Here is a 13,230-nt window from a genome sequence, read left to right as displayed (position 1 = left end):
CCTTCAAAAAAAAAAATTGTAAACATAAATATAGTTTTATTAAAAAAAAAAACTAGATGTATTGTGTTTTACCCTGTAATTCTCTAAATCTTTTGTGGACCTGGTAGAAAATTTTTTTTTTTTTTGTGGACCGGAAAGGGTTAAGCATTATCTGTTACAAATTTAATAAATAATTTAAATTATACCTCTTTATATAAAAAAATACTATAATAAATTTAGACGGACTTGAAATTAAACATAATATGTATTATTATAATTGAAAAAATCCACAGTTGCAAAATATGAACTCAGAAATATGAGTAATTTATGTAATTTCTGCAATTAAAAAGTGCTTTTTTTATCGACTATTGTTATGGCCATTAACGGTATAAATATGAAATATAAGAGTAAATATTTTGCAAAACATAAAAAGCGCAAAATATTTTTTTATCACACTGCTATATTTAAAAACCAAATAAAATGTACAGAGTAATTTCATTCTTTCTTCTTGGCTTTTCACATGTATCCGCTAAAGGTTGTTTCACATAAAAATGGCAAATTGTTATATACCTACATGAAAATAAATAGAAAATGCACCACACCTGCGTTGGGGATATGCGAAAGACATAAAAGTAAAGGTCATGGACCTTAGGTTAAGGGCTGCTTGGGCAATGGTACGTCACACGGTCGCATCCATAGGAAATGGATTCAGGGGCGCTGGCCGGAAATGTGAGCGAATTGCAGGGGTCGTAAAATTAGCCGGACCATTCCCTAATTCACTTATCGCACGTACTAGCGAAAATTGCAAGCTATTTATTTGCGAATAAAATCGTATGTTGTTAGATATAAATATCTATGAACATAATCTATATATTTTTTTAAGATGGCAATAAACAAATTTTGGACCTGATTGGATTCTCGATTACATTTTAAAAAGTTGTGAGATCAGTCTTGGTACTCTAATCACTTTTCGCGGTCTCTAACATCCAATCTTACACAAAAACAGTGACGAAATATGGAGGGGAGGGGGGGCAGGTGGAGGTAGCCACTAGAGTCTCCAATTACTCGAACCATCAACTACTCGAGTATCGAATATTAAAATTTTAAAATACTCGAGTACTCGAGTACTTTCGAGTATTTACCAATTGTAGCAAAATAGCTATTATTCAAATTCGTGCACATATAAATAAATTAATAAAATACTTAGTATGTTAATTTTTACAATTATTTTAACTTCACGAACATACTTTTTAAAAACAATAATGCAAAAAGTGTCTCGAATTTAATATTACTGCTAACCTTTGGTTTTATTATTCCCGTTATGGAAAAAACCCTTTCCGTTGCTGTTGATGTTGGTCTTATTGTCATTAACGCGTTGGATAAGGATTCTAATTTATATCTGTTCGCTTTTTATAGATATAAAATTTTTTGAACTCTCTTTTTATGTTCTCTTCTTTCATTCCCTTCTCTGCTTTTCTCTTATTTCCTTCGACTATTGACAAAATAGCATTTTGTAATTCTTCTTGAATAGATTTTTTTTCTTACCAATATACAATATTCTACTCCTTCTGATTAATGCGAAGAATTTAAATCTATATCCTTCGAAGATGTATTTGGGTGAATCCCTTTCACTCTAGAGCTAAACGGTTCGCAAAAAACTGACTTTACTTTAAATGCCTTTAAAACACACAATTGTTTTGATTTCTATTTTAAGCTGAGGGATCAGTATAAACAATTGACAACACTTTACGCTACAACTGCATAGTCATAAAACCTAAAATTTTTTTTTGTTGATATTTCATATTGTTCATTGCCATAAATTAGATAAGTCGGGACTGTCAAACAGAAAACACAAAAGAAATTTCTCCGTCGTACCCACTAACATAGCCGACGACCGGAACTATGCAACTATGGAACTATGAAAAAATTATACCTGATAGTAACCGCTCTAACTCGGGACTTCGGGCATAAACGCCAAATAAAAGCAAGACGTTAACCTTTACCAAACCGAGTTAAAATAATTTTTGTTTCTGAAATATTTCAAATTTTTTTAATTTCGAGTATTAATCGAGTAATTTTCAAAATACTCGATTATCAAGTACTTGAAAAATAGACAAGTATACTCGAGTATCGAGTACTCGATTACTCGAATTGGAGACTCTAGTAGCCACGGACAACATACGATCATGGACGCACACATTCCACCGCCAGCTTTTCCACCACCGCTCGGAGAATATACTATCGCTGCCACACCAATCAGAACTCTGAGAATCGCCCACTGACATCATCCCTCCGCCAGCTTTTCCACCATTACTCGGAGAATAACGAACTCGGCCAAAATAGTTTGTCGCAACATATGTTAATACAATCTAATAAAACTTATCTAGATTCCAGCTGTGTCTCACTGGCTACAAAGTCACACCTCCAGGGTTTTCATTCTGTAAAAAAGCGCGAGCGTCACTCGGGTTGGTGCGAATCGGAACATGCGCCGAGCTCTAGTTTATCTCGTTTAAAAGCAAAAGCGGTTAAATAAAATATTAACATCTGTTTTAATTTTATGTTCAAACATTTTTTAATTTTTATAATTAAATACTATTTGAGAAAAACCAGAAAATAAAATATTTTAGTTTATAATAAAAATGATGTGTCAGTATATAATAGTGAACAAAAATTACCGGATATCCGGTTAATTAAAGGAATAATATCCGAGAACCGGGTATTTGGATGCTCTAGTATCTAAATTGTTGTTGAGATTCGATTTCTCTTAATGTTTAAGCTATATAACCTGCGTTAATGAACAGAGTTGCCCCAAAATAAACGAACTCTAAACCTCTAATTCAATGTACCTTTTTTTCCACTCCGACACTTTTAAAATGCTACAATTTTATTTATTTGATCAAATTCACCTTTTTACCTATAGAGGGACACACGGGGAGCTCGCCCTTAGCGCGATAAAAGCGTCCCTTGGTTTTGCGCCACCGAATGAAGATGTATGTAAAACTGTTTTCATTAAATATGTATCGCAGGAAATGGCAAGACATTTTATTCCCCTCCCGAGAAACGAATAGGACCAATATACGACTGTAGAAACTGGGGTGGTGCGGTCTTGGATGCACTTTTCCATCTGGGTTCTCAGCCCCTATAGTAAGGTGCGGAGAATGCACAGCAAACAGCAATATCTTCCAATCTACGCTTAACTGCAACCAATTTGACACTATTTATTTGTTGGGTGACCTGAGGGACACTAGGGTATTAATAATTAGTAGAGCTGAACAAACCATATTGATTCATAAGTGTGTCTTTATAAAAAAATATCATTGAAGATGATATATTACAAATTATATTAAGAGAATTAGATGATAATAGTGACACTAAAATAATTCATATTTTATAACTATAGATGCAAAATACAATGAATAAATATATACTATATTGTAAAATTGTATAAAATTAGCGTAATATAAAAATAAGTACAATAAAATAATTTACAACTGCTGCTTTTAACCATTTTAGTCTCTAAACGAAACAAAAAAGCACACTTCAAAACTTAAAAGCATCTTTGTTTCTTTGTTAAAAGTGTGAAGAAATATTAATAAGTGTAAAATTTATTTTCTGAAGAGATGAAAAATGTCAGTAAATCTGAAACACTAACTATACGAGTTAAGAAGTTGATTTAAAATAATATTAAACTTTCGGAAATTCAACCATGAAGTTGTAAGTGGTCGCTTTGTAGATGTTCACGCCCTTTTACGTATCCCTTTGGTCCGCGTATGTTGACAAACGTTAATTCCTGCCGTCCCCTTCGGCACGTACGAGTTCCTTTCATCCAGCGGCTGTGTTCTACCCCCATTGTTTTGTGTGTGATCATGTCGAATGTTGAAATATGTTTTTTTTCCTCTCTCGCTCTCTGTGCACCCATGGGGGAAGCCACGGCGATGGTGGTCTTGCGACAAAAAGCACAGGAAGTAATTTTATACGAGCGAGTACATATTATTCGCACGTCCTGGTAGATATATATGTATGTATGTATGTGGCATGTTTTGTCGAAGGGCATGAAAAATATACGGTAGAGAATACGATTTTTGCATAATTGATACCATGAATATATCAGAAAGAGAAAGACGCTAAAGAAAATATGACACTCAAATATGATTAATAGATTATACATTACAGTGGCAACTTTTGGAAAATATAAATATGACACATAGTAAAATGAGTCCTTTAATTAAAGCAGTGATACTCAAATATTAATCGGCAGACTACCAATCGATTATTATCGTAAAATAATAAGATTTAATATGATACGTGGCTGTTGGTTAAATTGAAACATTTTTGATCAAAGTAGAAACTGTATGAACTATTTATACCCATTACTATCCCTCATTGAAATTACTAATTTTTCCGCTAAAATTAAATGAAAAAGAAATATCATAATTATGTGAGCACATTAAACGTAGTTATGCAGTAATTTGTGATGAACATATCACGCGACTAAATTAGCCTAGTAGTATTTTATATAAATTTTAGCGATTATATCCAAAAATATATAAACAGAACATTTTAAAATATATTTTTTTTCCATATGACTTTCTCTTATATTACTTCTATATAGTAATATCAAAGTTTAATGATTCCAGTTTTTAGATACAACTAATAAAATTCCGTCCGGCAAAGCCACAATAATTATGAAGGTTTTTATACATAAAAGTGGTTAATTTTTTTTATGTATATATACATATATATTTAAAATCTGTTACGAAACATTTTTGACCTCTTTATTTTTCTCTAGATATTTTTACTTAGCAATTAAAAAAAACTTTTTTATTTTTTAAAAAAGGATAGCGGTTCAGACTATCAATTATTTTAAACACAAAACATAAAAAAAAATGATTTCATGGGAAATAATTATTGAGAGATTTGAAATCAGTTGCAAATTAATATTTATCTATTATTGTTGATTTTTAAAGAAGGTTTCCGTCATTTAGTTAACTTGAACTCAATATTCAGGGCGTCCCAAAATAAATAGATTTTTTTATAAATAACCATCTTACTGTTAAACCATGGATTTTCAAGATAAATAATATTAATGGCACATTGCCGATACTCCAAAATTGTTTTTATCATACATTTGTCATTAATTATTGCATAAAACAATACAACAGGATATTGCCATTATAAAAATGCTTTTATCAAATACTCAAAAGCCTTATCTCAGACTTCCACGAAGCAAATATATGATTTATCAGCAATTTAGATAGAAAAGGCCATAAAGTCAGATAGATTATCTACTATGTGTGTTTTTACGGTTAAAACTGAAAGTTCTGCGGCAAAATAACACATCGCAGGGAGTTTTCCATCATCAGGTGAGCCTAGATGGAGGGTAAGAATGCAGAGGGCGAAAGGGGACTTTTCTTCGTCCTTGCGTGACTTGAATTAACTAGTTGGGGAGAATAGATGATGGCGGCGAAACGAGTACGGTTTTCAGGATATCCAATAATTGTATATTGCAAATAATATTGTTATAGCTTCTACCTGTCTAGTCATTACAACCATAATTTTATCGTATTTTAAAAATAGATGTACCTATATGACATAAGTAGCAATAAATGGCCAATATTTTTATATTCATGAGAGTTTCGAGATAACGTTGCTCTTCAAGAAGAGCAACGTTGTCTTGAAACTTATATAGCGTAGTTTTTGTTACTGTTTATCACTTGATTTCGCTAGACGTATTCTGTGACAGACGCTATTAAATTCCAGTATCATTTAATACATAAAAATAGGAAAAAAGTTTGATTTGCTGATTTTGTTAAATACACAAAATACAGTTGAAAGAACCTAACCTCAAATTTTGTATAGGCGCCTAGTCCCCTATAACGAAGTTTTTTTTAGAAAAAAATATTTATTTTAGGTTATTTATAAAAAATCGCTCTCATACAGAGCAAACGAAACGGTCGTAATGATTTGCTCTTTGCTAATGTTTGTATATTATTTGTGGTGTCTATGACAATTTTTTTTAAGTAGGATATATATTTTTAAAAAAGCAACATACCTGGTTTGTTCATCGCGAATTGGTAGATTTCTTCAACGATCATACGATCTGGTACAAAATCCCAAAGGCCATCGCTAGCGATCACCATAAAGTCTTCAGAGCCATCTAATGATACATCTATGAATTCTGGCTCGGAAGTAACACATGGCTTTAGAGCTACGTCACCTGAAACAATCATAAAAAAAAGTTAGTTTTAAACACTATAAATAAAAAAATTGGCATCTGAATCTATAAACATTAAACATATGTATTTATAAAACATGGGAAACAAATTTGCACATCTTTACAATTATTTATTAATAATTATATTATACAGCAGTATCTGACACATTACTTAGACACAAAGAGTGTCTAAAGTCACTAATTCATCATTCATCAAACACAGCATGAACTTTTTTGGCCGTCTAATATAATACTTTCAGATTCAGACTCTTATTCAAATGCAAGGAGGTGAATAATTAAGTGTCAGTTTGGTATTCTTCCCCTTTGATTTTGCTTAATAAATATTTATAGATTCGTAGGTCCCATCGCCGAGTAATTACAATGGAAATGGAGATAAAATCTCGGACGTCATTCGACTCGCGCTATGGTATGGTATATCTATAGAGCACCATAGGAAAGTTAACATTTTCTGTGAGTAATTATTGCAATTGTAGATCGTGACAATTGTGCCATTAGTTGTTATTAACGTGAGACTCTTATCGTTTTATCTAAGTTGAAATGACTCGATTGGATTGTATGAAAGTTTATTTTTTTGGTGCCTATTCCATCACGCGATATGTCAGACATTTTACAAATTAGATATTATATTTGATCGACTTAATTAAAGTAAAAGTATACATTGGTATTTTTATTTATTTTAACGGAGGCCCATCTCCATAGAGAATCAAAATCAGGAGATCGAATGCATTTATACAATATTTTTGGCAACTATTGTAATTATTGCAAAGAAAATCATCAATCAACACGCGTTCTTAATCATTATTTTTTCAAGAGCAGACTCTTTATTCTTAGTAATAAAATTATTTCAGCAGAAAACCATATAGAATATGTCACGTTAAACACTCTAAAGTACTAATCGAATGCACAATAAAGCATCTCATAGAAGGCCGAGAGAGCAGATTTTATATCTCTCACACTCGCCCACCTCTAAAAGTAAATTGTTCAAAAAATCCAAATCTACAAAATTTAAAACGACTATCCGCATACATTCCGATTGCTCACGTGTTCTTCGTCATTGGCAATATTGCTATTTTTATTTACATTTATTTATATCTGGTTATTTATATTAAATAAATGTCTAGAAAACAATTTCAATTAGACATTCAACAACTGCCATTTATAAATAAATATATATAATACAAGTAGTGAAAAATAACTTTTCCTTGAAAAGTTATTATATTATTTTCATAAATATAATGGATTATTGTACTATGTAACTATATGTAGCTATATATTGGCCACGCAGCGATATTTAGACAAGGTCAGTCAGAGGCGTTCAATATTTAATAATATAGTATGTTTTAGATATATATATAAAAAAAAATTAATTATATCATCTAGATATTTTATTTGATCATTTGACGAATTTAATTTATTATATTTACAAAACGCTTTGAAATTATCGCCTTCGAATACCTACGACAAATTCCATTACAACACTCGAGTGAGAGCTTAATAAACCATCTCTGCTTTCCCTTAAATTTCCCTTTTGAAACAAAGCTCAGTTTTCCATTTTCCCCTTAATTAAAATATTTTACAGCTAAAATTCTCAGACTCGCCTCCCTCTTTAAACATTACCATGCAAAAAAAAAAACACTCTAACCAATGAAAGTCTCAAACTTTATATTTTTTGTGAGGGGGTACATTATTTAGATTTAATAAATTTACGAACAAAAAACAAGGGATGTAACATGACGTTAATATGATAATTTGCGATTGCCACTCGTTATGGAAAATGTAAACAAGCAATTAAGCTTAGTGCGATGGAGACACACCTGGACGAGATAGCTAGACTTGATATTACCATATCGGAAGAGTGGATACGAGATTTATCACTTGTGGTGTATTGAGACATTTTCTTGGATTCGCCCACGTGACACGTGAGGATCTTGAGGTGATATTTACATTATGGCCGCACTGGGACATCCCGGAAGGGTGCGGTTCGGATGAACACGGATAGATAAGACGAAAAATAGGGGTCGTTTATGATGGTTTTCCAGGTGGAGGGCTTTGGTGGGATAAAATATGTAATAGTATTAAATAAGTTATAGATATTCAAAAAAAATATAATAAAATTTCTACCACGATAATCGCATGAGACAGGGTAACCATCAAGATTTTTAGTATTTCATAATTCATAAAATATAGGTTCTGATGTCTCACCTTTTACTTGTATACGTTGACTGGTTTATACCGTCGTAACGGGTTGGTTTACATCCACTGGGATTTTAGTAAAAATTTATAGGAATACATTTTTACCGGTAGATATATATTTATACTAGTGAAAATATAATTTCACTGACAGGTGCTAGTGAAATTATATGCTGCTCTAAACTGTAATTGCGTCAGGCGTAAAATAAATAAAAAAAAGTGTTTATTTTGAATTTCACTTTTTTCATATTAGATTCACAGGTTCAACATTTTGATATCGTCCTTTTTACTCTCGATCCTTGTGCTTACAACTTACAACTGTGCTTAACAAAATCGTTTTAATGATTAATTATTAAATTAGGATACAGAGTATATATTTTATTCGTAATAATCCAAGTTTTAGGCTATTGGTTTTTTTATCTTCCATAAAAACAAATATATAATATATTTATATATTTATTTTTATTAAATCCTCTGTTGACAAATCTGTGCCAACTAAGTTAACCACCAGACTAAAAGTCTGGGAATCGGTGACATGTATATTATTAATTATAAATCATAATCAATAGATTTCACTGCAGCTGGGGCCGATTTTTTAATAATAGCGCATTTTTTATAAATAAACATTCAAGTGCCGCTGCCGGGGCTCGAACCCGCAGACTTATTTTTACTAGTCTGAAACGCTACGGACTACGCTGTTCCGTCCTAAAAATTAAACAATAAATTAATTTTAAGCTAATATTTTTCAAGTAAAAAATTGCGTTTAAAACTTGTATTCAATTATTATTTAGGATACTAGTATTGAATTATTATTTGTGAGTAAGAAAGTTTTTACTTTTTTATTGATGTAGCTCCGTAAATGCATTTTTTTTAAATAATCAAAATTTATTTCGTTTAAAAAATAAGAAGAAATAATTATCGGTTTTTTGAACAACTTTTGAAAAATATTTAAAACATTAAGTAGTTAATGAAACAGGAGTTGACTATGGGTGATACTTTATAAGCGAAACCAATCATGACAAAGGATAACGAATGCGTATTGCAAATAAAATGCATATTGTTCAACAATAACGTCATTTCAGCTTTTTCTAAAGGGGAGGAGCAAAAATGGTCAGTCAGTAATGTTTTTTTTTTAAATTTAAATTTCATTAAGAAACATAGTATTTTATTAAATAATATGCATTTTTCTGTCCAAATTCAAGAGGTGGTGCAAATTCCTTTTACTCCCCCCCCCCCCATATTAAATGATATCCCTGTTTAGAATCCACACCAAACGCAATAAAATCGTACCGTCGCAGTGGCAACGCTTGGTTATCTAGCATTCATATTAAGATTTTTATAGTAATAAGTGAGAATCGAATAAAGCATATCTAAACCAAATTTTGACCAATAGGAAAGCGCAAAAAACAATTATCGCTTCTCAGAAGTCAAAAATCCACGTCAAAAGCAATAAAATCGTGCCGTCGCCGTCGCAGTGGAAACGCTCGTTACCGAGCGTTCCCACTGCAACGGCGCCGACACGATTTTATTGCTTTTGACGTGAATTTTTGACTTCTGAGAAGTGATAATTGTTTTTGCGCTTTCCTATTGACCAAAATTCGGTTTAAATATACTTTGACCAATACTCTCAAATTATAGAGTATAGATTTGTTAGCCAGCATGATCTGACTAAGCTTGACTAATTATATATATATATATATATATATATATATATATATATATATATATATATATATCCAAAAATATCTTAAAAGAAAAGTACAGAGGACAAACATGATATATAATAGAAAATGACACAAAATATAATTAAAAAAATTTAATTATACCATTTTTTTTTTAAATGGATTAAACAATTTTAGCAATAATACTTTTAGAATAATCTAATTTCTTTATTATTTGAGGTAAGATATTGTAAACAAGTTTAATGCATTTCGTTTTGTGTGTGGCACTATTAAAACTAGTAGATTATATAATATAATAAAAATTAAAAAAAATATATATTGTGAATTTTAAAACGCTTTATATAATATTTATTTTAAATAAACCAGACATTATATTTTCTAATAATCAAAAATAAAATTATAACAAATGTAATAAGATTTACAAAAATCGATTAATATAAGTTTTTCTAAAAAATATTTTTACATAATGTATTAATATTTTCAAATGTACGAAACACGATGCCCGACATTTCTTAATACGCCTCAAGTCCACTAATAATATAGCAATAAATAAAAATACATTAACAATCCTTTAAGTTTGGACATATATTTTTTATGTGCAGATGTTGTCACTCTGTGTTTACGTTATTAAAATAAAAATTAGGATTTAAAAGGTCACTTGGTTCTAGTTTGAACAACGGGTAAAACACGGATATTTAAAAGCAAAATATCATCTTCTTGCTACGTCACATTTTTCATCATCATACCGTTATAAAACATTGAATTAACTTTGTTATGGATAGGATGGTGACATTATCATATAGCATAACGTACCATACGGTCAATAGAGACACTGATAATATCGATATTCACCTGAGTAATCACGGTTGTGTCTATAGTGTATCAAACAACCTGGAATCTGGAGTTAACAAAAGCTTAATTAGAAGACCTCAAACTCTTTTTGAAACCTTTTGCAATAAACTTTGAACCTGAAAGCTAAGAAGTATTTTAGAGACTCCAGAACCTTCTCTAAACCTTTACAGACACAGGATTCAACACACGCATTCGGTTAGCTTCATTGAACATTGCAATATCTACATTTAGATAAATAAGACTATTATATTATGTCTTCTTAATATTAAACTGTAAAACTAATACGTCATTGAACTTGGATCCCAGGCATCAGTACTCAATTGAAGTTAAATTGTGTCAAATTGCCAATTATTAGATTATCAACAGACACACGTTATATATAATGGATCTTAAGACCATGGCAATGGCAACCGGTTGCTAAATATAACCAGAGAAATAAGTCTGGAACGCAAGTATCCCCACTCGCGCTTGAATAAACAAACGACGCTAGAGATAGATAGATATATATTGTGTAGATAGGGAAAATGAAATGTACAAAGTGAGTCTTGTCGATCCAAAGAAGATGCATCGCATATAAGTAAATACGAGGCGCTAATTATAGTTTACGCTCGGATAAACACTATACTAGGCCTACTAAGTGGCCGGGGAGTATAATTTAAAAGCTGTAGTTCAATTAAATCAGTCATACTATAATTTGCCAACGGATCAATTTAATTTTATTAAAATAATATAACTAAGATCTTAGTACTTTAATAATTGCGTGTTTAAATTCATGAACGTAATTAATTTTGTTCGCGTGAATTATTATGCTGAAACTTGTTGAAACTTGAAACTTGCGAAGCACTTTGCGAAGCTATGCTAAAATATTTAATTACATATTCGAAGCTGTTCGAATCCATACGAGTCTTAATTTTTAAGGGTATCTAGAAAATACATTTATTAGAATTATAATTCTAATCAATCGATTCCTCAAATCTTACAGTTAATCAATTAAATCACTTCATGGTCTATGATTTACAATTGCTTTGGTGCAATAATGAAAAACATTTATTGAAAACAATTTTACAATAATTTGTAATCATATTTCTCGTATCTCTAGAATGTCTAAATATTTTTTTAAAATAAATGTTCTATTTAAGTTTTGTAACGACCATCAATAATCGTTATGTTTGAATTCAATTGAATAATGCCTGCACTACACTCTCTGGAAGTTGGCCAAAATTGGCCAAGGACGGAGAATATAGTGGGTTACTTCGGTCGAGTTCGGTTCTGCCTGCTCTAAAATCTCTCGGAAGTTGTCCGAGGCTACCGAGAACAAGAGGTAAAGTGGGGGTAATTCAGTCGACTTGGCCCGCTTCGAGCGCTTCCAAACATTGTCGGCATATTTTCCGAGTCAAAGGGACCGAAGTCGGAGCAGCTCTTTCGAACGTGAGTGGTGAGATATTTCCCCTTTTGCGTCTCTTTCAGCAGCTCTTTCTCTCGCGTGTTAAGTGACGAGAGTGAGAGAGATAAAGATATGGTGGTTCGCAAATTTCAGTATGCGCGAAGGCGTCCTATGGTTAACACGCATGACTAGCGCTGTATCGTGGTCACGTGATCAAGTAATAATATCACATGCTAACATGCTTTTATGAAACTCGATCTTCAACAGACTCTTACTGACATCGTTGAATATTTTAGGGCACCAAAAGGGATAAATTATATTTTTGATAGTATATTATTCTAACAGATATCGTTATTATATTTTTTTTCATATAAAATTAAATAATTAAAAAATAATTAGTGGTACTTGATTTTGTTAAAAAAAATATTTTCCAATATCCTTATGTATTTTCCTAGATCGGTTTTATAAATATCACACCATAACGAATTCTTATTTAGAATCGATGGCGACAAATTCTAGGATAGTCACAGATGTGGTGTTCGTATTCTGAAGTATCCTTTTTATGCCTTATGGCATTTTGCAAAAGCCGACAAAGATTTTGCGTAAATTTAATATTTACGACCGAAAAGTTTTCATTGATATTGTATTTATGAGTACCCACACAAACTTTTATAATTATCAGTAGGTTAATTTTAATAATATGACAATTTAAAGATTGCGATTATTTGGAACTTTTTTCGATCGCGCGCAAATATGACGGCTGTACGTGACAGCAGCCGCCGTCCGAACGTCATGTACGCCGCGAAGTTCGCGGGCATATGAAATCTGCGACAGTGTGGGCTTACTCGAAGTCAAAGTCGTATCTTCGGTTCGGACAACTTCCAGAGAGTGTAGTGGAAGCATAAGAT

The 13,230-nt window shown here is 31.5% G+C and overlaps 1 protein-coding gene across 4 annotated transcripts in view; it reads right to left on the bottom strand.

Annotated features, from left to right (window-relative positions):
- Nucleotides 1–13,230, bottom strand: part of LOC148230155 (uncharacterized) — a 229,535-nt gene that overhangs the window by 155,745 nt on the left and 60,560 nt on the right. For all 4 annotated transcript variants that reach the window (XM_088196686.1, XM_088196688.1, XM_088196685.1 and 1 more), the window contains exon 8: nt 6,032–6,196. In XM_088196686.1, the coding sequence (XP_088052812.1) occupies nt 6,032–6,196 (165 nt within the window). The remainder of the gene's footprint in view (nt 1–6,031; nt 6,197–13,230) is intronic.

This window comes from Plectrocnemia conspersa, unplaced genomic scaffold (assembly GCF_051122295.1).
Source record: "Plectrocnemia conspersa isolate PC_06_02 unplaced genomic scaffold, ASM5112229v1 ptg000011l, whole genome shotgun sequence".
In the NCBI taxonomy this organism is placed as follows: domain Eukaryota; kingdom Metazoa; phylum Arthropoda; class Insecta; order Trichoptera; family Polycentropodidae; genus Plectrocnemia; species Plectrocnemia conspersa.
The sequence above is the reverse complement of the archived record's forward strand: the minus strand, read 5'-3'. Positions and strand labels throughout refer to the sequence as shown.